The sequence below is a fragment of the Hipposideros armiger genome, unplaced genomic scaffold (assembly GCF_001890085.2).
Source record: "Hipposideros armiger isolate ML-2016 unplaced genomic scaffold, ASM189008v1 scaffold_624, whole genome shotgun sequence".
In the NCBI taxonomy this organism is placed as follows: Eukaryota; Metazoa; Chordata; class Mammalia; order Chiroptera; family Hipposideridae; genus Hipposideros; species Hipposideros armiger.
This window is the reverse complement of record NW_017731974.1, coordinates 315,292-341,139: the sequence shown is the minus strand read 5'-3', so window position 1 is coordinate 341,139 and position 25,848 is coordinate 315,292. Positions and strand designations below refer to the sequence as shown.

General features: G+C 40.7%; 1 protein-coding gene across 1 annotated transcript in view; it reads right to left on the bottom strand.

The window, feature by feature from the left end:
- Positions 1-1,473: 1,473 nt before the first annotated feature.
- The window catches only part of LOC109372316 (inositol 1,4,5-trisphosphate receptor type 2), a gene marked incomplete at its 5' end in the record, with an annotated part of 324,316 nt that continues 299,941 nt past the window's right edge, over positions 1,474-25,848 (bottom strand). Inside the window, 2 exons of the mRNA XM_019625391.1 lie at positions 1,474-2,497; positions 3,199-3,360. Of these exons, the coding sequence (XP_019480936.1) occupies positions 2,411-2,497; positions 3,199-3,360 (249 nt within the window). The remainder of the gene's footprint in view (positions 2,498-3,198; positions 3,361-25,848) is intronic.

The following is a 25,848-nucleotide window of genomic DNA, read 5'->3' as shown; positions in this document are numbered from 1 at the left end:
TGTTTTTGTTCATTTTGCCTTATAATCTCTAAGTATTTAGGCAGGAAAAAAAGAGAAGCATAACTTAGAAATAGTTCAGTTTTGAACAACTAAGCATCTTGTTAGTTGCAATCACTTTTGGCTATTTCCCATAGGAGACAACACGCTATGAAATGGTGAGCTACCACTAAAAATGGTGGGAAAGGTTAGGCCATTTCTTGATAACAGTTTATATATATATATATATATATATATATATATATATATATATATCTCCAATGGCTTATTCCCTATAAAAAAGAACTACCACAGCATCAGAAAAGACAAGACAGTTTATCATCTAAAAGATAGGTTGCTTTCATCTGTACAAATTAACCTATTTTCTTGATAGTCAGATATCAAAAACATTTTATAATATTTCATGCTGAAACAGAGATGGGTTCCTCTACTGGAATATGGTCAACATTGACCACTTTTCTCTTTTTTTACCTACCCACAAAACTTTCTTCCTAATTAAAATATTTTAAAGTGCCTTTTCATCTAATACTGTTACAACAATGATGATCTTGGATTAAAACAATGGCTGCCTTGGTCTACTTTGAACTTGGTGAAGCCATTTTAAAAAATCATATATGTGATATGGTTTAAAGTTTTAATGAAGAATTAAGGGTAATTGAGTGACTGTGGAATTTCTCATGTATATTTTGAATGCCTACTGGGTTCAAAATTCCATGTTGCATGCAGATATATATCCCAATTTCTTCATCTCATTGGATCATGGTCCTTCAGCAACTGATCAGGAAAAAGACTATCACGTCAGAGTGAAAAATTCTTAACTTGGGGAGGGACTGGAAATGGGGATGGGATATCAGTAGATTCAGCTCAAAAATTTGTTGCTCTGGGTTTCAACAGTTTCACTCCAAGCCTACATTTTAACAGTATGTAGAAGAAGGATTGGTTCAGGCATCCTTTATAATCTACTTAGATCACAAGTTGAGAATTTGAGGAGCCAATAGCTGAAACTATATTAAAACAACCCAGAAGTTTTAAAAATGGTCAAAGCAACCTTGTCTAGACTTTAAACCTTGGTGGCAATAACTTGAGAATTTAAAGTCTCTGGAGACAATTTTTGTCCCTGTGGGGGCAGGGGCCAGAAGGTCAACTTGCAAAGCATCTCCCAGAGTCTGGTGTCATGAGCCTTGCTCCCTTGCCACACAGTGGGTATCCTAACCCTTTTCATTATCCAAATTTTGTTTTAACACTCTAAAAGCATCGTCTAAGAATAATATGAGGATGGCAGGTTATTTTCTCCCTCCACAAATTCTGGTTGCATAATTTAACATAAAAACAATTTGGGGAAGAGATTATTATCTTTCTGCATTTCGAAAAGCTCTAAAAAGCTCTCACTGATAAGGTTTAAAATATGCAATTGATATGCTGCATTTTCTTGAGTATTCAATAAATGTCTTAAAATTTTTTCTTAAGCCCAGCAAACATGAATCAAATAGCTTTTATTCCATATTTATAAAAGGCAATGCCACCATCGTAGGTTTCTCAATATTTCCTGTCATCTTTAAGCATTTTCATTTATTAATCTTAATATATTTTAATAGCACACATATGTTCTCAAAAACACTCTTCGTCCCTGGGGCTTACTGTTAGCTGTTTCTTCCCCAAACCTTTTAAAATCTTAGCCTGTACATAACTTAAAACACGCTTCTAACAAGTTATATGAAAATCTCCTTTTGTGCTCTCTATTGACAGAACTGCTCTGAACCTGGGAGAAAGCAATGACATGCCAGTTGTGTTGTCGTCAGCGTGAGGGGCAGAAGCTCCACAGCACTAGCTCCTAGAGCTCTAAATCCATTGTGGTGCATGTTATAAATCAGGAAATTGCCCTGTGACAGCTACGGTTTGGAAGCATTAACATTTTTCCTTGCCACTTTCATTTTTAATCTTTCAGTTATTTTCTTTAGTAAAACTTAGCCACCCAACTATGACTTCCTGTATCACTGACCTATATGCCATCATTAAAAGAAAGAAATTCCAGCCAACCATGACAAAGGTTGCAGTCAGCATTTAAGACAAAACTGACTCTTATCGATTTAGCAAAAGGTAGTTCTCTCCCTGCACTGCCCCTCTTTCCACCCTGCCCCTCCCTGCCCTCTCCGTCCGTTTGAGCAAGCTGCCGCACGCTGCATTCAGAATGCGTGCTGTGTGCTTCCTAGTGGCTGCATTTTAAGTTTGGTCTTCTCAACCATGAAAACACAGTTATAAATTGTTCTCAGAGTTAAACCACTCAACATCTTGGCACTTGGCTGTTTTTAACTTTTCAACAATAGGCACTGTTCACTCCCCTCTGTCTCAGTTCTTTATTCAGTGATCAGGCAGGACACTGATGAAAGGCTAGTCACGGCTTTCCCCCATGGTGTCAGTGTGGTGGCATGTGATGGTTCACATGGGGTGTGTTTGATCCGAGAAAGCCCAGTCTCTGCTTATTCTTCCTTTGTTCTGTCATCTGGGGGAAAAGAGAGAGAGTGTGTTGAGCTGATTTCCTCACTGTTTCCCAGTGCTGGTGGGCCACACGGCTTGGGGTTAACATTTCCCAACACCTACAGTCTGTCTGGCATCATATAGGATATATTTATCCGAAAAAGGGAAAATATTTTTAAGTGAATTTCCATAAACAGAGAAAAAAAGCACACCCCTCTCTGTGGTTAAGAAACAGGAACCACGGTTCTTTTAAAGCAGCCCTTGCTTGTCACATAATCATCATCATCACCGTAGTCATTTTAACAGCTACCACAGTTACTTTTGATATTATTTTTACAGATGCTAACAATTTTACATGATGAAGGGGTTGATTATAGCATGGAAATGACAGATACTAATGATGATATGCCTTTCCAATGAATTTAGTAATTACTATGATGGTAGAAAATATGATTTCTTTAACCAAAAAGTGCAAAGAGGTCTTTGTATTTTGGCATTTGTGCCTTCTTTCCCCCTTCCACAGGAGGAGAGGCGTCACACAAGATGGGAAGTAGAAGCCTCTGCTGGCTGAGATGTGGTGCTTACAGCACAAGGTGAGGTTTCTTTATTGGAAGTTACAAGTCTCTGTGGGTCACAATACTGCCCCCGGGAGACTCTGGGGCTCCCCTCGCTCAAGGTCATGAACGATCCCACCCTACCCAGCTTCGTCTACCCGAGCTCACTGACCTGCTCCTTGAGCTCTGCCAGCTGACCCGACAGCTGCTTGACCAGACTCATGGTCGACTCCAACTTCTCCTGGAGGTTCCGAATCTCATTTTGCTCACTGTCACCTTCATTGCTAACAAGGGACATGGCTCGCATCCGAGGAAACCAGTCCAAATTCTTCTCCTAAAAGCAAATACATGTTCAGGAACAAGGGAGTTAAGTATGGAAGGGAGCCTGAAGTTCTTTCTGGAAGGAATGTTTATAGATGTTCATTATTATTAACATTTAAATCAATGTTCCTTAGCACTCAAGCAAGCAAAAGGAATTCTTCCTGGCCAGGGGTGGGGAGGGGCTGAGGGTAGGAATCAAGTGGGAGTTACACATTGATCTTCATGAGCTGGGGGAAGATCTTAAATATCAGAAGACACTTCCTATGGGCTCCCAGGGAGGTCCCAGGTAGAGCATTTAGAACAGCGTCATGAACCCTGCAGGCATTCCGTGAATCTTGATGAATGATGCCATAGGGTCTGGAGGCTGGAGAGAGCAGATCCAAGTGTGGGTGGATACAGCATAGGCATGGGCTGTTTCTCCTTGCCCCTGGCACAAAAGAGAACAGGGTGGAGGAACAGGAGAGTGGTAAAAGAAATGCTTCAGTTCCAGCCCACACTAGTTTACCTCCCACTTCCCCAAGACAGGCTCTGAGCTGGGCTCAGGGAACAGGGAAGTGGGAGGACATGGCCCTAGGTTACTCTGTCTGCTCCCTTTGGAAACATTTTATTACAGTGGGGGTGAGGTTTCAGAGTTAGACTTCCCCAGAGGGCAATAGCTGGTAACACTTCTGTTTTTCTAGGTGAACTGGGCATAGGGGTGTGTGTGTATGTGTGTGTGTGTGTGTGTGTGTGTGTGTGTGTACACACGCATGCGCACTTCCCCTCCATTGTAGTAGAGCTAGAGGGTTAACCTGATACCCAGCTCTCTTGGAAACTCTTCCTGATGGCCTAACACCATAGAATCACCGTGCGTTACTTATATCACATTTTCAATCCTTAAAAAAGCTTGCAAGGTAAATTATATTGTCCCCATTTTGTAGATGAGGAAATAAGTGGTCCCAACAGTTTAATTACCCATGTCACAAGCTAGGAGATGGGAGAGCTAGGATTTGAAGCCAGGTGAGTCTTTCTACCACTGATTGGGTATGCCAGTCTGTATCCCTATTTACGTATCTATTTCTCTAAGTCTTCATCTTCCAACATCCTCAGTAGTGACTTTCCTGCTTAAGATTCTTTCCATTCTAGAAAAGCCCACTGCAGTGGCTACAAAGATTTCTACTTGGTGACCCCTGGAATGAGAGTCAACACAGTACTTTCTCCCCTAAGGTCCGGTGGAAAGGCCCAATCCATGGATCTCTGTGCTTTTGTCACAATCTTATCTAGCTCTTGGGGTGCTGTCGTTGTTTTATTTTGGTTTGGTTTTTTGGTAGTTGTTGTCTAGTCTGAGAATAACAAGCTCTTTATCATTCCCTACCCCCAACGGCAATGAAAAGGGCTGACAAAGGATTCAGGATAAAACATATTAAAGAGTTTTAAACTGCATTTAAACAGCTGTAGCTAATTAGCCTTTCAATGGAGAATAATATTGTATTCCTAAGTGCCGAGTGACAGCCGGATTCATTCATTCACTCAATCCTTCAACATCTATTGCCAGGTATTTAGAGATGAAAATCAGTAAGACAAGGTTTCTGTTCTCTAGGAGCTTGTGGCTTAGCATAGCCTTCTGAGAAAAGTGGACTGTGCGTGGTGTATATCAAAATCCCTTGGGGTTGCTCATTAAAACTGCAGATTTCAGACCCACCACCACTTTCCAAAGCAGAACCTGCTGGGGGTCGTGCCTGATTCCAACGTGCACTAAAGTTTAAGAACTCTGGTCTACAGAGACAGAGAAGATAAATGGTAACCGTTGGGATGGTGGCAGGGGAGCGAGATGGAGCAAAGAAGTGCGGAAATGACTGGGATGGGAAATGGGCAGCCACACAGGGGCCGTTAAACACCTGCAGGGCAGGATGGATGGTGCAGCCTTGTCGTGATCCCGGCAAAGACCACTGTTCACCAACCACCCAGGTGGATGTGCAGCTGAGACAGAGAGCTGGACTGATAGAGGATGGTGCGTCTCCTGCAGCGGACACCAGAAAGACAAAGGTGTAGGGAAGCTGGGGGTGTCAGCAAAGCCACGGTTCAAGGAGAGACTCGAGTGTGGGGACGGGTGGGAAAGAAAGCTGGGGAAGAGCTGACCTGCGCTAAAGGCTCTACAAGCACTGAATCCTTTCGACAGCCCAGTGAGCTTCCATTCGCTTATCCCTTTAAGTATCGGAATTATCTACAGTCTTCTCTATTATCTGAATTGTACAAATGAAGAAACCGAGGCTGGGAAAGGGTTTAGCTGGGATCCCACCCCAGGCCTGTCAGCGTCGAAGTCGCTTGGCAAGACCGGAGAGTGGAAAAACAAAACTTAAAAATTCTGAAGGTAGAACAACTTCATGAAACGAAAATTGTAGGATGACAGTACTTTAAATCTGGTAAAAATATTGGTAAATTTGGGGAGTTAACATTTAATGGGTACAGAGTTTTCGTTGGGGGCGATGAAAATTCTCTGCAGATGGATGGTGGTGATGGTTATATAACAATGTGAACGTACTTAATGCCATAAAACTATATAATTAATATAGTAAAAATGGTAAATTTTATGCTATGTATATTTTACTAGAATTTTTTTTAAAAATCACTGAATTTACAGAGGCTAATCTTTTGGATGAATCATGCACAAAGTCCGTGAATTCATCCTGAAGGAGGTCAGTAGTTGGGATGCATGAGGAGTCTGTGGGTGGCCATGGGCTGAAATCTGTGCTGAATGTACAGGGGCGGCCAGGAAGTATTAAAGGATGGTGCTGGGAAAGGTTTGAAAAATGGATTTTCATGTGAGGGTGAAGATGCGATGATGTCAGTAATGGGAAGCTAAGTGTGCTGCCCCTCTTCTAGGGCCCTTAGTCCCGAGTTGTTGGGAACACAGGCAACTGCTACCAGCCGGCTCTCCTCTTGGGAGAGCCGAGAAGGTAGAGTTTGGGGAGAGAAGAGTTGGTCTGTACCAGGACAGACTCCAGGTGCTGCTGCAACAGAAGGGTTTGGGAGCTTCAGCCAGCTGGGCCTGGGAAAAGAAGCTACCAGGTGATATGGTGATACCCAAGGTGTGAATGGTGAACACATCAACTTTCAGAAAGTTTCCCAAGTAAACAGAGGCCAAACATTGTTCTAATGCTTAACAGATTGCAACTCGGCTACAGAGAACATGGGTGCAACTGCCTCCAAAGAAATGCTACTACAGGTTTCCCAAGGGCTGGGATCAGCCCAGGCCATGGTCTCTGGCTTTTGAGGAAACAATGGCCACTCTCAGGGGACCATCACCCCAGCCTTTGGGCCACAGGACTCTTTTTCCCTGTGCATTCTTTCTTCCCTTGTTCCTTTGTTCATCCATTCATTTACTGATTCTTACTGTGTTTACTATGTCTGTGCTAGGCACTGGGAAAACAATAGTGAGCAAACCCTGGCACAATTTTTGTGCTCACGGAATTGACAGTCTACGTGGAGAGAAAGCTTCAACCAAAGGATGATGAAAATGACCTGTGCTTAAGGGCTGTGTGGGAAAGCTACAGGCTCTGCTGTCCTTTCTCTTAGTCCCTAAACATCATTTTCTTCTAATTCACATTTGGTTTTTCTCATTTTTCTTTCTTTCATTGCTTGGTATCATTGTGCTTGTAACTCAGTCTTTTCTCTCCTCCTTTTGTGTTTTTTTTGTCAAATCAATTGACCATAATCTGAAAACTAAAATATATATAATGTATAATTATAATTTTTTCAATATTGAATGTTTTATGATTCCTTTTCTTAATTTTTAAGGAACTTGATTTTAATGTCTTACGTCTCTCACCAAAATGGAAAAAAAAATAACCAACCTAGATTGTTTTTGTTCCTCTTTTTACAAATAAAACCGGTCTTTTAAAACTAACTTACACAACTGATGTTTCTTCAAATTAGTGCAGAAAGTACATTCTTTTCACCAAAATTAACTCATATACAAGTGTTCTTAGAATAAGTGCTGCATACGCTTTTTCATTGAAAGTGGCCTCCCAATTAAATACCCCAAGGTTCCTCTCTCTGCGCTCATGGCACCAATGGAAGGCTCAGCCTGAGTAGGGTGAGAAAGTTGAGACCTGGACTTGAGTCTAAGCCAGAACCGCAGGCCAGACACACAGAACAGTGACCGGTGAACAGGACACCACTTCCTCACCACATTGACTTGTAACGTGTCTGCCATCTAACAAAGCAGTTTGATCTGACTTGTTATTTCTTGGTTACTCATATATGCTGTGTATATCTTGTGATCATACACATGATTAGTAGATTCTCATGTTGACTCCAATTAGTCAATATGAAATCATTTCCTTATTTCACCAGGAATGAAAATGTTTGACCACATGGTAATATAAAGTCAGGGAAGTTGCAGATTAACTGTTTGACTCTGAGGTCACAGTATATGATCCTAGTGACTTGGTGAGTGGAAATTAATTCAGAGCTTCTCAAGGTTTCTAAAATGCAAAGCCCCGAGATGAACTAGTCATGTCTCTGAAAAGGGACACACAGAACATGCTACTCATAACCCTCTTACTACCCTTAAATTCTAATAATAGTAATGTATCTAGATGATCAATAGATAGAAATGTAAACATCTTTCTTTTCTTTTCTTTTTTTTTTAAATTGGGGAATTGGGGAAAGGGGAACAGACAAGTTGCTGTCCTTTTGTTCTTCAGTCTAGTTGTGGAGGATGTTGCTTCACTGGCCCTAATTGACACCATCATTGCGCTCTTCCTGGGCGAGGCAGATCAGTCTCCGGCTTCTGGACGGCCGCTCATGGCGGCTGCTGGCCACTCACGTTGGCTGCTGGTTACATATGGTAGCCCATGGCAACCCACTGCAGCAGGGGCTGCAGCCTACGCCGTCACTGGCAACTCACGGCAGCCCAGCTCCAGGTTGAGCTGTTGTTCAGCATCCCAGCTGCGGAGGGCAGTGTCACTGGCCCTCATATGTGGGATCCGAACCAGGGCCCTCTGGCGTTCCAAGCCAGCTCTTAACCAACATGCCACTCAGCTGGCCCGTAAAAATCTTAACCAGTCCTTTCAGCAGTCAGATCAATTTTACTTATTTAATTTTGTAGTTATTCAATAAAATTACTAAGTTGTCAGTGTCAGTCAAAGCTTAGCCATGCTTTGTTTTCATATGTACTTCTTCAATGTGATACCCCATTTGTGAGATAGAAGTAATATGGTATCATGTAAAGAGTACTGACCTACAAGTCAGGACACCTGGGTTCTAGTTTTAGCCCAGCCCAAAACTAGTTATGTGACACAAGAGCGAGAAAAAGTCTTACTCTCTGAATTTCTGTTTCCTCATCTATAAAACCAGAATTTTACCCTAGGTGGTCTTTATGTCTCTTCCAGCTTGTCATTCTGTGAGCTATGAATTCAAGGAAACTTTAAAAACAAACTGCTGAGCCAAATCTTGAGCTTGCCAAGTGAGCAAGGAGAAACATAACATTTAGGCTAGAAGCAACCTTGAAACCACATAACCCAAGCTCAGCATATTACAAATGCCCAGCCTGAAACCTAGAAAGTTTAGGTTTCCTTGAGGTCTTACACCAGAGTAACGGATGCCTTGCACTTGATTCCCATTTCAGGACAAGTTCTTCCATATTATGTAATGGACTAGCTCTTATGTAACCTATCCATGTTGATGCTTAATTGACGACAGGATTAAGAAAACGGAAAGACTGTAATAATTTCTCTCTACATCAGAATGAGATAAAGAAGTAATGAGATTGATTTCAGTGCGCTAAGCATTGGAGAAATGGTCTTATGTCTTTTTAGCTCTAGTAGGTACACATTAAAAGTAGCCTGCATGGAAACGGAAGAGAACGCAAGCACTGTAGTTCTACATCATAGTAATAGATCACATTTGTTGGCTGCTTGACCAGTGTCAGGAGCTTCAGCCATGCTAGGGCCAATACCCACAACAATTCCCTATGGTAGAGATGATTACCATCCTCGTTTTATAGATGACAACACTGAGGCAGGAAGAGGATTAGTAACTTGCCCAAGGTCACATAGGAGTTACAAGTGGCTGGGCCAGACTTTGGCCTCCACCCTGCGCAACTGAAAATCCCGTGCTCCTTTCACTGCACTGGACTACTTTTCGACATCTAATGGAGATGTCAATGCTTAGCTTCTGAACTTGCCAAAGAAAACAGAGACTACAGAGAAAAAAAATATATTTTACAACTTGAACTCCCTTGATTACTTCTTCTGGGGTATGCTAAAGGTTTATTTATTGAAAATCAGAAACAAACCCTCTAGGCATTGCATCAGAGATGCCTATGCAGGTGCTGATGGAAATCATACATCAACACTTGACACTCACTGAAGTTTTACAGAGTGTTCCAAAATATCGCTAATGAGGGGGTAACACATTCAACATGCCGTGTATTGTATTCGAATGGAATATCAATAAACCATTTCATACATACGTTCACGTCTGCTTCCAGACTCTTTGACTATGCTCAGAATGTGCCGTCACAAGACCATTTGCTAAGGTTTTTTCTTGGTTACCATCCTCTTTTAAGCCTTACGTTTACATTGCATGTTCCATTCTAAAATCATTTGCAAAGCCACCAAGGCTGACAAGCATGACCATTTCCTTAAAGCCTCAGTATGATCTGCTGCCTTCCTCTCTTTGCACTTTTGGCTTGAAGAGGTCAGCAGAAATGGCTCGCAAAAGGAACCCTAGCAATGCTGATACTACCTACTTACTGGATGGTCCCTGAGACAAAGACACCATTTCTGCTTTCCTAGAACTTCAGATTTAGGGAAATAATCTGGAACGAGGGTTGTTTAGGAAGTCAAATCAATCATCTGGGTTAAAGGAGGCTGCTTTGTGTACCCCGTCCCAGTCTCTGATCAATGACCTAGGGGCATGGTGGGCCTCTCACCTTCGTGCTCACACGGTGGCCTTTCTGGCAGGTTCGGCATTATCTCAGAAACTTAAGGGACACCTACAATGCTGATGTCTAGGTTTCTGGCCTCACTCCTAGTGCACATGCCACATGTATATGACAAGGATTGCTCAATGAAGTCAACAAAAAGGCTGTTCTCACAGGGGTTCAGATGCAGGCCCTGGGTTCACGAGGCAGAAAGATGAGATGGAAAACATACTCTTGTCTGACAGACATTAGAGAAAGGATCCAGCTGTGTCCTTTGAAATTAAAACACTCTTCCTGGATTGACAAAAAAAATGATAAATTCCTTTCTAAAGTGTAAATCAAAACAGCTTTCTGCAAGTACTAGCTGATATTTTGACAGGACTCTCCTGAAATTTCTCTCAAATATAATCATCATGTTCATCTCCATTGTATGTGACTTATTAGGAGAATTAAGAATAATAAATTTATAAAAAAGAATATATTTCTATATAGAGCTCAAAGGAAAATTTTATACACACACACACACACACACACACACACACACACATCTATACAGAAAATACTATTTCTAGAGAAGGAAACATTCCCAGAAATCTTTTAGCACCAGAGTCAAATGCAACACAATAACAAATGGAATTAAAATCTGTTTTAGTAACTGCATCTGTTACCGTTTGAACTACACTGCCTTTTTTCTCTCATATTTGTATGTGTATGTGTGTATATATAGCACAAATAGATTTGTCTCACACACACACAAAAAAATGGGTAAATCTTCCAAGAGACTAGAAGATTACTCCTTTGGAGTAAAAAAGAATGCTCTTGTTTTATTTTTTCTTTGAGAGCAAACTATTTAATGAATGGTCACCAAATCTCAAAATCACCTAGGGTAGCTCCATGAAGGGTCCAGCATGTGGTTATCCATTACAGAGCTTTATCTGTCATAATCTGATTATACTCAGTTTGCAGGTGGCCAGCTCACCAGCTGACTGGTGTTCTTTTACTGGTCTCTGATATTATGAAATTTTATCAAATTGTTCTTTTAACTTGTTTGGTCTATTTTTAAGTCTTTCCCTTGTCTTCAAAATACTACCTAAGCAGACAAAAGGAGTTGGTAGTCCTCAAAGTGTGTCTCCTCTCGGCTCGCAGCATCAGTATCAATTGAGACATGGTTAGAAATGCAAATCTTAGGCCAAATCCTAGATCTACAGACTCAGAAACTCTAAGGTTGCGGCCCAAGAACTTGGGTTTTAACAAGCCCTCTGGGTGACTCTGGTGTGCGATGAAGTTTGAAAACAACCACGCTAGATATTTCAAGACCTAACCAGTGATACCTCAACATCACTCATCATTGGATGAGCCTTAAAGAAAATCTTGAACTGTACTCATGTTACACACTGATTCATCATATCATTTGATGACTAAGTAGGGACACATTTGAATATGAAAGGAGTGTTATTAAAAATTTTGCAGAGGGCTGGCCAAGTGGCTCATTGGTTAAGAGTTGGCTTGGGAGCACGAGCTCTGAGCAACAGGGCAGCCAGTTCAGATCCCACATGGGCCAGTGATGCTGTGCCCTCTACAGCTAAGATGGTGTACAACAGCTCAACCTGGAGCTGGGCTGCCATGAGTCGCTGGTGATGGCGTAGGCTACAGTGGGGCTGCCGTGGGCTGCTGTGGGCTGCCGTAAGCTACAGTGAATGGCCAGCAGCCAGTGTAAGCAGCTGGCAGCTGCCATGAGCCGCCGTGAATGACCATCCAATGGCCGGCGACTGATCTGCCTCAGCTGGGAAGAATGCAATGATCACAACACCAACATGGGCCAGTGAAATGATGTCTTCCACAATTAGACTGAAGAACAAAAGGACAGCAACTTGTCTGTTCCCCTACCCCCAATTCCCCAATAAAAAAAAAATCTAAAAAAAAATAAATTTGCAGAGACAATGGCATAACCAGGACAGTTCTAGTCAAAACTATGGCCCCTCTGGGTTCCATTAAAAGCTGGGGGATCATTTGTGGTACCTAGACCAACTAGTTAGGAAAATGAAAGAGTTCTGTAACAATATCCAAGGAGCCTCTGTATATTAGAAACTTGTATTTAAGTAAATGAATTGCTGAGAGGATGATTTTGAGGTATTGTCTACTAGGAAGTCGTAAGTATTTAGATCACTTGTAAGCTGCCTATAAAAATGGGTTTTGACATATTTCTCAAGAGAGTAGTCCATACCTCCTACTCTCATTTCATTATTTCCCATTCTTTCTTTTTCTCTTATAGAGTACATGGATATTAATACTCCTCTGAAATTTCTCCTTAATTCCAATGACCTTCTCTAAAAAAATTCAAAAAATTTCTCTAACTTTTTTTGTGATCACTGGCCTCCCTACCGGTCTCTGAATTGTTTCAAAGGTCTATCACCAAAAGCTGGAGCATGGCCATGATAAAGATCTGGGGTGGCTCTTTCGTGTTAGCACAACACAGAGACCTAACAATAAATTCAAAGTTCAACCAAAATGATGTGCTAGGTTGCATCCAAGAAATCTTACACTTGGGTGCAACTTTTCATTAGTATCAGAGAGCTAAAATTTCTTCACTAGATTCTTCAAATAGGGTGTCGTGTGGATTGAGGAATGCTGAGTAAAAATTTTAAAAAGTCTAAATTCAGTTCAAACCAATATGTTCTTCTGGAATGGGGGTGAGTGGAGTGTGATGTCAAAGTGGGACTGAACTCTATGTTAGAGTACAGCTTTGCAAAGTTGAGCAGTGGTCACTGTGTATCTGGCTTTGGGACTTAGAACTATAGGATGGCACATAGCGTGAAAATAATCTTACCACAGCTGCCAACGCATCAGCAGCTGACTAGCTGGGTCCACAGACAATGTATCCTGAACACAGTGAGCCCAGCAGCTGTAGGTGACGACACACAACTCTCCCAAGCCGCTAGTACATAGGAGAAGAAATGAAGTAATTTCATGTAGAAGGAACAAGGAAAACTTCAAATGACAAAGCAGAGCTGTGGACCCAAATCTTCCCAGGACACAAGTTAGGCTGAAAGAAGAGTTTGATACTCCACAGGATGGTGGCTCTTTGTAAATAATGGCTCCTGGCTGACTAGCATGATAAGATAGATGCCAAGATGCAAAGGCACAAAGTTTTCATGAACAGGAACTGCAGCCATTGATTCACAGAGCAGTTTAACCCAAAAGCAGTGTGGAAACAGTCATTGATCATGAGGGGCTGCATCTCTCATTTTTGTTCAGTTCCACAAATTCTCCAAATTTTCAACTGATGCTACTCAGGTTCTATGCATTTTACCCATTTTTCCATATTTGAAACATTTCCCTGGTTATTTGTTTTAATAGAATAGCAATCTGATAGATGACTTGAAAAAATTAAAATTCGTAGATGCTGGAATAATTCCTACATGTAAAACTTGTTTCTGACACATGATGGAGCCAGTCGATGAAATACCATAAGACCAGGTTATGACTGGCTGTTGTACACAGGTGTTCCATGCTATGAGAACTCAGATGCTAACCTGAGACATTTTAGAATGAATACTGACTGACTTTTAAATTGTTTCCTATTTTAAGTATATATCTTGCCTCTTCAATAAGATGACGTACATGTTGAGAGTTGAAACCATGTGTGTGTGTGTGTGTGTGTGTGTGTGTCTGTGTGTATATATATATTTTTTATTTTTTAATTTTTTTTAATGGGCAATTTCTTTTTTTTTTTTTTAGATTTTTTTTTTAATTGGGGAATTGGGGGGATGGGAACAGTGCTGGGGGATTGGGGAAGGGGAACAGACAAGTTGCTGTCATTTTGTTCTTCAGTCTAGTTGTGGAGGATGTTGCTTCACTGGCCCAAGTTGGCACCATCATTGTGCTCTTCCCGGGCGAGGCAGATCAGTCACCGGCTTCTGGACGGCCGCTCACAGCGGCGGCTGGCCGCTCACGCTGGCTGCTGGCCACACACGGTAGCCCATGGCAACCCACTGCCACAGGGACTGCAGCCTACGCCGTCGCCAGCGACTCACGGCAGCCCAGCTCCAGGTTGAGCTGTTGTTCAGCATCTTAGCTGTGGAGGGCAGTGTTCACTGGCCCTCATATGTGGGATCCGAACCGGGGCCCTCTGGCATCCCAAGCGAGTTCTTAACCATCGCGCCACTCGGCCGGCCCTAATGGGCAATTTCTGATCTCACTTCTCCACCAGCTTGCTTTTTCCTCCATTACCCTCCTCCTCACTGCCAAACTGCCCATTCCCAGGTCCATCACCTTCCCTGGCTGGGGCACTGTTGTGTAATAAAAAATGGGACTGATCTTTGTGCCTGGTCCATAGGGGAAGACTCTAAATCTTTGAAATTTCCCAAATGATACAAATGTCTTTGTAATTCACAGGTTCCCTGGATCACACCTGAGTTTATGCTAATAAAGTGACTCCTGGTGAACCTCTAGATAGCTTCAGGATGGGGACCGGTCACCAGAAAGACCAAGAACACGTGATTAGAGTAGGGACTTTGAGCAAGTCCAGCCTCCAGGGAGAGGAGGGAGGCTGAAGATTGAGTTCAATCATGTGGCCCATGATTCAATCAATCGGGCCTATGTAATAAAAGTCTAATAAAAACTGAACACTGAAGCTCAGTGGAGCTTCCTGGTTGGTAAATACAATCATGTGCAGAAAAGGTGACAGACCCGGATTCCATGGGAGAAGGCATGGAAGCTCTGTGTTCCTTCCCAGACCGCGTCCCATGTATCTCTTTGGCTGGTCTTCCTGATTTGTGTCCTTTATAATAAAACTGTAATCATAACACTGAGTTCTATGAGTTGTTTTAGCAAATTACTGAGCCTGAGGGGATTTTGGGAACCACTGAATTTTTAGCCAGCCTGTCACAAGTGCAGGTGGCCTGGGGACACCCCAAGTGAGGTTGGTGTCTGAAGTAAAGGGAGTCGTGCTGGTGATCATGCCCTCTAATTTATGGAGCCTGTGCTAACTCTGGGTGGTTAGTGCCAGAATTGAATTCCGCACCCCTAGTTAGGGCTGAAATGGAATAGTTGGGGTCAGAATAGTCACCACCCCTGTTCAGTGCCTCTGGTTATGGGCCATGTGGCCATCAGCTGCTGCAGATGGCACGAGGGGCAGGGTGCCATGAAAGCAATGGACAAGCAATAAGGTAACTGGGCTAGTTGGACATCTGCTTTAGCTAATTGTTGCTGGTCTGAGATCTACAAATCGTGGATACTTGAGAGGACTGTTTTAGAAGAGCCACAGAAGAACACACTCAGAGACCTGCAGCTATATACACACGTAAGATATGACCATGCAAGGCAGAAAGATTGATCTGGGGTGTGTTTATAGCAAAAGAAAAAAGTGCAAAAAGGATGAGGTTAAGTCGTGATCTTAATTTCTCTCTTTACCCTCCACCCATTCTGCCTGAGGGGTTAGGAGCAATTTGAACTCCATCAGCCTATGAATTTTCTGTGGCTGAAACTATTTACTCTAGTATGTTCTACCCATTCCCTTGTCAGGAATTAATTTTGTGGATTACAAGTAATTGATGACGTTGAATTAAAAAGTGGAAGCAATGACATATTTTTTAAGAATATCTCAAGTCCTTTCCTAGCCCAGAGGGCCCTTCATGATTCAGTCTCTCTTCTTCTCCAGAGCTGGCATCCTCAGTAGTTCCAGCCACATGGGCTGTCCTGCTAGTCCTGCTTCACACCCCACCCATTCCTGTCTGGGTTTGTGTTGGGAGCCGGCTGCACCTCAGTGTCTGACATGGCCAAGCACACTGCTATTGTGACAAATTCTGAAGCTCTGACTGAGAAACAGATACTGCTTTATGTCTTGGAAAATTTAAATTCTCCTTTGGATGCCCCCAGTAGGATAAAGATCTGACACCCCTTCTTATATTGATTGTTTTATTTACTTTAACCAAATAAGTGAGTTTTAGACATATTACGATAATTCTGTTTTACTGTTAGTTTCTTAATAATAGATAAGTTATGCATCTTATAATTGTTAGGACTCTAGTTACCCAGTAGTGCTTGAAACAATTGCTAAGTAGTTATAGTAAACATCCTTTAAGCGCTAAGGCAGAAATTCAGCTTTGGTAAAGATTGAAACATAGTTAGGATAAGTTAGTCTTTAGCATAGAAAGGATCAGGCTGTATCAGAAACATCAGGAGAAGGTAAAACTCTGAGCAAAACAACTTCTCAGAAAAATAGACCCTGGGAGAGAACATATAAGAAAAACAACTTCCTAATAGGTAAAAGTTTAACTCTGGAAAAAACAGCTCAATAATATAGTCAACTGTCCAGTATAAAAAGGACAGGCTGTAAAAAATAAACTGAGACACTTCTTCTTGAAAGCGCTCCTGTGTCTCCGCGTGTCTTTCTTCTTTTTCCTCGCCGACTCTGTCTCCACCTGAGGGAACCCCTGGACCTGTGGGAGCTGGTCTCCCGCAGGTTTGGCTCTTGCTCTTCTTTAGATCTTTCCATGGCTTGCTCACTTACTCCATGGAGGTCTCTGCTCAAACGTTACCTCTCTATAGAAGCCATTCTTGGCATTGCAACCTAATATACCTTCACCTCTCTCTATTCCTTTCCCTTGCTTTGTTTTTCCTCATCATTCCTTAACATGACCTACATTATATAGTTGTCTGTTTCCAATAATAGAGTGCAAATTTTAGGAAGGCAGGGCTTTGTCTCGATTGTTCTTAGCGCCTAGACCAGTGTCTGACACATAGTAGGTTAATAAATGTTAGCTGAATAAATGTAGATGCCAAAATGGAGGGCGCAGAGGGAGAAAGGTATTCTGCCACTGCTACTGGTTGTTTTTTTTACAAGGGTCTGAGGTGAAGAATATTCAGGCAAAAACTTGAAGTAACTTGTGCTATGTGGGGATGGTCTATGCTCTGTGTTAACACTAATCAATGTGACACCACTCTCACTGGTCCCCAAATGAGAGGATGCTTAGGGGTGCAGGGACCCAATAAAGCAGGCTGTAATTTAAAAGGCAGGGGTTTGGGAGGCAGCCCATTCTCTGACTCCCATTAGGTGTGTGATCAGCGAAGGTCAACATTTACGTTTCTCCCTCTGAAAATGAGGATAATAATGCCTACCATGAGGATTTCTGTCAGGATTTGATAAAATGGTGTAGAAGCACTAGTGCAATGCCTTTCCCTTGTGGGGAAAGAGAGCTCATATTTATAACCAGCTTCTGGTGGCAGGAGAATGCAATGGGAGTGGGCAGGGCAGGGCAGTATGGGTGTAGTGTGTGGGAACACATGGTTGGGGCAAAGAGGATGGAGAGGATGAGTGGCCTGTAACTGGTGTCATGAGATTATGATGTCCCTGAAGTCCACAGATTTTTTTCAGTGACAAGAACAAGGAGTTACCCTGAAGTGAGCTTTTAAACGTTCCTACACCAATTGCTATTTGGGAGTTTCAGAGGGTTTTCCCTCCCCTCTGCCCCACCCCACTGCCTAGTAATCTCGTGGGAAGGAGGAGCTTATTCATTTGTTCCATATCCCCAAGTATAACCTTTGCCTACTTTTCAAAATGCAAATTTCTCAAGTTGCCATGGCTTTCAAAATCTACTGTTTGAAAATCACTGACATGCAAAGAGAAAAGGGAGGCCACCTCAGAATGGAAGAATTCTATTTTGGGCTCAGTTTCTTTGCAAGAGCTGTAGTCAGGCTTTCTCAGGGGCGGTGCCCACACAGACAGAGCTGACTCCATTTGTGTATCTGGACTGTTACTTTGAACGAGAGCAATGAGGCTTTTTTCCAGGGTATTTTAGCCCTTCCATATTTTACTAAACACGCTATTAATTCTCTTTTACTTCCTCCATCTTTATTTATCTTACCCAAGGGGGCACAGAGAACCACTTCAACACATCAAGTTTATCTCTTCTCTCATCATCACTTCTCTTCAAGGCTCACTGTTTTGGAGAAGTAACATTGACCTTTCGCTTTGCCTGGTCCCCACGCCCATGGTCATGCTATGAACTGTGCTAAAGAAGCCTTGCTTTTGGAGCCATTTTGGACTTTGCCATAACTTTGTGCTTGAAAATTAGATTGTAGGAGATGTCTGCACTTGGGTTGGGTTTGCGACTTCAATGCGCTGCCAGTGAATGCATGCCTACTTAACTTCGGAACTGACCAGGCTTTTTCATACCCTTACAAACAGGATTTATTTGGATTTAAAATTTATCACCAGGAATGGAAAATTGACAGTTTTGCCAGTGTGTTAGTAGCCAAGTCTTCCAAAGTCCTTCTGAGAACCCAAGTTTATCCTTAGCTTTCCAAAAGATGTTCTGTTATATCCAATAAATGTCACCAGGCAGATGGGAATATATTTTTTCTTTCTATTAAGGTTTTAATGCAATTTGATTACATCTTTGTGTGATAGTTACAAAAATATTCCTAAAAGACATTTTAGTGGTTCACCCCAAAGTTTAATAATTTTTTGCATTTGGGATACTTATTTAGAATTTAAAAGAATGTTACCAATAGTCTCACATTTAATTGTGTTGTGCTGGAAATTACGTAATCTTGGAATTAGAGCAATATCTTTTCAACGTTATTTAAGGTATTTGGTTATGATTTATATCTCTCGCCACAATTTATGTAGCATGTAAGCATAATTTCCCCATATTTCTGTTGTAATCTTTGTCCTTCCTGCCCCATTGCCTCACAACTCTTTTTGAATTTGCTGAAAAATGTGGGGGACAATTTGGAAACACAACAATATAATGCAGATTGTATTGGCTTAGATTGTGTACAACTGCAATTGCTTCTGGAAAAAAATCTAATTATTTTCACCTGCGATACAGGTGCCTTTTGGCTAATGTGATACATAAAAACCAGATTTATAAAACCAACCAAACAGAATAAATTATTTAATATTCATTCATTTTAGGCTTCTTTCCTAAAGAAATAATCATAGGATTTCTTTAAGTAACAATTTCCCTGGGTACATTGGAAGTAAGACTCAATTTTCAACACAAAATACGTTTATGTGCAACATTCCAATGACGTGCCTGATGTAAAAAATGAGGAAGAGATTATTTTGATGTGTACTATCAGGTTAAGCAGTTAATTTAGAAAAATCTTATTTATCTTGACAACTATTTTATAGCAAAGTCAACTTTTATAGGATGAAAATAGCTGATGTAATGTGCAGTGGAAACTTCCTACCAGCCAAATCTTGCTTTTAATACATGGTCTCCTGAGCTATCCCCTGAGTTACAGTATCACCACCTTATTACATAGAATCCCGTTGCAAAAAAGACACTTATGACAGCTGGTGCAGGGAATGAAATATTTCTGATATGCCCAATTTCCAAGAAGCTCGGGATTCAGGGGTTGGAGGGCGTTGCATTCCTGGGCTTCCGCCTGGGGTCAAAGTGCTAATGCTCCGTTAAACAGGCTGGTATCACATGCAGCCACAAGTCACTGAATGGTGTACAGAACAGTGCCACCTGGTTCAGTTCATTGACAGCACTGGACAGGCTCTCCCTCAGACCTGGTCACTGTTAATTTATCTCCAGCCTGAGCTGAAGATCAAACCCAGAGCTTGCAAGGATGTGTTCTTGATAAAAAAGAAAATCTGCATAGTGCTTCTGGAGCCTAAATGCCAACATGACTATTTAGAAAATGTGTCTTTCTATTGTATGTTTTCCTGCTGTCACATTCACTTAAGGGCCACTTCGATTTTTCTCTGCTTAGTGCCTGGCACACAGGCCCAGCAAGCACTCAGATCATTTGGGTCTGAATGCACACATGCAGGATTGTGAATAGACTTTTACTATCATCACTCCCCCACCTGCTATTTTTAATCAGTCACTGATTACGTATAAGTATATATTTTTATGTCTCTCATATCAGACCCCTTTTCTCTGCTACAATGCTACCAGGACTCCTTAAAATGACTGTCATAGCTGTTCTGCTCAAACACCATCATTTTCTAACCTATCAAATCTAAACTTTTTGGTTGCTGGTATAACATTAAAGTCCAACCATGATGTAGCAACCCAACCTCATTTACAGGTATCTTCTCCGGTATCCTCGTCAGCACCTTTACCCTTTACTCTCCCTTATCACCTCTTTGTAATACATAACTGGGGGACAAAAGATAGGGAACCTACTAGCAGTTGATTTTAGGTGAGTAATTTTGTTCTCTGATCCTCCCTTGGGAGAGGGATTAAGCTGGAATGTGAAGGCAGAACTAGTTCTTTTTAGCCCTGATATTCTCTAACCCATGCTTTATCATCTCAACTGCTACTTAAGTTTGGGGGCAAAAAATTGGAATAGATATGAAAAAAGAAAAATAAAAGAGAAACCATTAATAACATTATTAAAATTGGTACTATTTCAATCGCATAGTACTTTAAATAGTTCATTGCTTTTTCATGTTTATTATTTCATTTTATTCCCTCACAAACTCTGTGAAGGGCAACCCTAATTGTCCCCAAGACACAAGAGAGAAAACTAAGGTACATAGCTGTCCTTAATGAGTGTCACATAGATAATGAGAAAGTCAGAGCTAGAATACAAGTTTTTTATTTCCGGGTCCCAAGACCCTTTCCTTCGACATCACGAAGTATTAGAATCCTCTTCATGATCGTATCTTAGAAATGAGTTGGACAAATCGCTGTAAGAATATAGTCACCTCTAAGATGCTTGAAGTTAGACTGAGAAACTCAACTCCAGATAAGTGAAATGTATATAAGGACACCTTAAGGATACAACGTCTTCCAGAACAAAGGAAGACCCAGCTGTTAATTAATCGGTGGAATTAACACATCTAAAGGCAACTCTGTCAATCAAGAGGAAGGCAGTTAGCTTGGAACCAGTGGGGCAGGAGGCAGCAGCAGCAGCTTGGGCCTAGCACTCTCCTGGGGGTATCTGGCTGGACTCTACACGTCCCTCATGGAAGATAAAAATGACAGTAGTGGTAATAATAGTAATATGTTTATTAATTATAAAAAGTACACCTGAAACTAATTTTAAAAAAATACAGTGCTCTAGGTGCTGTCGTATTTACACTTATTATTTCATTGCCTTTAAAAGGAACTCCGCTGCCCTGGTTTATTTTCCCTTCCTTGCTTTATTTTTCTCTGCAGTATCCTTCACTGTCTAGCATACTATGGTATTTATCTTGTTGATTGCCTGCTATTAGAACATAAACTTCATGAGGGTAGGGATTATTGTCTGCTTTGTTTATTACTATTCTTCAGTGCCTAAAATAATGCCCAGCACATAAAAAGTGTTTAACAAAGAGTTGCTAAGGACTGAATAAATGAATGAACTTTCACAATAGCTCTTAGGTAGGCCCTAGTCCTGTTTCATTTTACAGAGAAGCAAACTGATACAGAGCTGATTAGGTGTTTCCAAATCACAGAATTCATAAGAGGTAAAGCCAGGGCTCACACACATACGAGCTTCAAGTTGTCTTTTAAACTCCAGTCTGTAGCTATCTGCAGTGATGAGGTTGCATTAGCTTCCCTCAGTCTGATCCACTAAACATTCATATCATGCAACCAACTAACTCTTTTGCTCCAAACCTCTGCTCATTAAGCAACCTTCTGATTATAATCTGGCTCCTCAGGAAAAAATACACTGACCAGCCATCACCCGTGACTATTCCGCTTGGATATTATAATTTACCTTGTTAAATCAATGCATGGGCATTCTGATTTATCCACATCTTCAGCTTTTGATGCTGATTAGTATGTTCCTGCTTCAATTCATTCTGTGTGCCCTGATGGCATCAAGAATGTGAGCCTGCAATGTTTAGCACACGATCTAGAATTTATCACCTAAGCAAAGGCCTGTCTGGTGCAAGGTGCCTGAGAAATCACCTGTGACCTGCAGCAAGTCAGCCTCCCCCACTGGTAGCGCCCAATAGCACTGCATTCTCATTTTACCCAGGATAACGCATTTTTAGTAGACAGTATTCTGACTACAGTTATCTGGTGTAATATGGGAATGACAGCGATGGACAGGAGTTGTGAAATGAAGCTCACTGGTATTGTGCTGGCTCAGCTAGAGTACAAAAGCAAACCACAGTTTTATTTCAGGGTTTACTAGCAAGGATCAACTGGGAACTCGAAGCAAGTCAGACAGTTTTCATGCCTAAACACAGAGGACTTGAGGAGGGGAAAATGAACACTACAACTACATAGGATAAAAATTAAATTGAATGCTTGGTAATTTCTTTAGACTGAGTACCTAACAATATTTTTAATATAAGAGTAGAGCATCGTACATTCCCCAAACATGCAAGGATTCAAGAAATGGCTCCTGCAGCTTTAATTACATGGATCGTTTTTTATGAAATTGTCATTTTTTTCCTTGACATATTGTATCCCCAGATTCAAGCCATAGGAGTTCAGAAGTAATAGATCAGAATTTTCATTAAGTATACATGACATCCTTGAAACTTTAAATTGTCCATGCTTGTTTACCACTATATATATATATACACACACACACACACACACACACACACACACACACACAGAGTTTTAAATCCTAAAATAAATGTGCTCATCTGTGCATTTATTCTAGAAGGTAAGAAGCAGAAAAGATGTTCTCCACAAAAAGTAAACTGTGGAAAATACTTGAACACTATTATAGGAATAAAATGTTTTCATTAAAAGGCAAACCTATCATTTAAAGTGTTGAAATAGGATGTTTCTAAAGAGAATTTTGTCTGACCGAGACAATGTTAAATGCTGAGGGCAGCTAAGGTGTCCAGGCACAATAGTCAGCAAGTGTGCACGGGGAAAGCCTTCCATAAACTCTGGTCCCACACTGGTGCCTGCATAGAAACCACTCCTGATTTAAGCATGTTGAGGTAAAAGAGTATTATTCTTGCACACTGTCCAATTTGCCATGAAAACAGTGAATTATTAAAACTGTGAATTATTTTAGACTAGAAAATAATAATAATACATAGGATTTCTTTAAAAAGATACCGAAGAGAAATCTATTTTAAATGAATAGCAAGTTAAAATGTCCTCTTCTGCTTGCAGACAAGTTTTCAGGGATTATGCGACAAATATTATTTCCTATATTAGTTGGTCTCTTCATGAAACAGCTCAGCCTGCTTTTCTTGTTCTCTTTGCAAGCTTTAAAGACACTGTGTGATGTAGAAAATGTCGTTTTTTGCTAGCTTAATGGCTAATTACCACAACAGAAGGCGAAAATAAGAAAATCCAACTAAATTGCAAGTAAGAAGTGCTATGTGAGCTTTAACCACAATTTCACACCCTACTGTGCTTGCTTTTTGATAAAGCCTTTGTCGACAATTTTTTTTCTAATTTTAGTTTGATATTTTGATGTTTATTAGGTATCTATTTTACAGAAACTGGCTGTGGATTATGTGTATATTGTTCATGAGCAGGGATGTCTTTATCAGGAATCTCCCAACTATAGTCCTATCTCGGCTCTATCTTCAAAATAAGATGCATTCTTTTGTTGTTGTTGGGATAACTCAAATACAACGTACCATGTTCTTTCCATTATTGTTTTAGGATTTCTTTTAGGATAAGAAGACTAAAGAGAGGACAAGTTTTTATCAGAATATTCCTCCTCCTGTTGTAAAACCCTATTTACATTTATCACAAAAGGGAAGCATTCACTGATCTGGGATGGTGTACTTTGCTTGGATGTTTCCTTTTGAGAAACAACAATAAAAACGACCTATTGAGCAGTCACCTCTAGAAAGGATGCCTATATTGATAGTTTCAATAACCATAAGGAAAGAAATGTCATTCTGTCATTTTTGCTAATTTTGGAAGATCACGTGTTCTGGCTCTACATTGTGGGGGTTTTCTAGGGGTATCTGACATCAATAAATTTATTTAGTATCCCCCCCCCAAATATGAACATAAACCAGTATGAAAAACAAAACAAACCATAAAACATCAGACATGTAGCTGGTAATAAAGCAAAGACAAACAAGTGACACAAAAACGGAAATGACCTATGGCAGGAAGACAGAGCCGAATGGACTCACAGTGAACAGAAAATAGTGTAAGTTGACTAATTGGTCCTACAGAAAATCATTCATATGCCCACCGAACTGGGATCACACGCACACACCCATTGAACTCAGACTAATTAAAAACAATGACAGTTTACTTGTGAGCTTTGAGGATTATTTAAAACCTGAACTTCCCCCAAATTCTCAAGCCACATTGCAACTTTTGATCTATTAAATTCTGTGGAGTGACTGTAGAGGCTTCTATTACATATAGATTGGATGCACCCAATTTACAATCTTAGATATATGCTTTTATCTCTGACGGTCTTTTGAGGCAATTGTGTAAAATACTATTTCAAGGATTATTGGAAATATTGAAAGATTTCATAATGTAAAAACAAATGCATCAATGTCATTTAAATTGAACAAAACAGTTCCTTACTTTTCCATATACATTTTAACCCTCTTCTCCACAAACTTATTGAATAAATAGTGCATAAAACAAGTATTTTGCACTCTGTCCCATAGTGCAATTTGCCAGCCTGATTGATTTCTTTCTCTAGAGCTCACCTAATTTCTATATACTCTATATTTTCTCCTTCATCAAAGATGATGTAATCTTAGCTTCTATCACATTCATATCCACTAAACAAGAGAACAAGAGAGAGATGTAAAGATGAGGCTAGGAAAGGATAAGATTTCACAAAGCAGGTTTGCAACTCAATATAAAAAATCTGACAAAAACCTCATAATGCAGATATGGAAGATTAATGAAACAATGATGTTATATGAAGAGACGAAATCTAGCAATAGAATCAAACTAAGACATATACCTGGAAAAAATAAGAATGAGCAGTAGGAACAAATTATTTATTCTGGGAAGACTCGCTATGCTACCAAGGTTTGAACAGATCAAGTATTTTGCATGTTGCCAGATGGAGAAATTTCATTCACAAATGTTAGCCCCTCATTTCTATCACTGTTTCTATCCAATTCTCCTTAGACAGTGTCCTGTCTTTCACTAATGATATAAACTAATTTCTATTCCTTCTTAGGTAGCACTTTACTAGAGAAAGAGTGAGAGAGGAAAAAGATGGCTGACATGGTTTGTTGACCTGATTCTGATTCCAGCTTCAAGTCCATTTTCTTTGCCATTTTCCCACACAGACCTGAGCTGGCAACCTGATCATAACCAACTGAACCATGCTTTTCAGTGACTGTTTATTCCTGCAAAGTAAATTTAGTTAACACTGTAGGACTACTTGGTGACCATTTGAATGCACAAAACCTTACAAGGAAGGGAGCTCCACTGCTTTTATTCAAGGTTGGTACATGATTCTCCTAGCAACCTCTGGCTGTCAAGTCTGTCCTAATTTACGGTATTGATTATAAAACCACAGAATATCAGAGATCGAGGCATCTTTTGATAAATTTAATTCAACCTCTTTGTTTTTCCTAAAAGGATGCAAGAGGAGGTTAAATAACTTAGTCAAGCTCTCTTATGTCTCTTAATTTCTAACTCAGTCTTCCATGTCCAAGAGGTCAATTTTAGATCTATTGGATTCTCTGATCAGAGATTCCACCTGAACATGCATAGA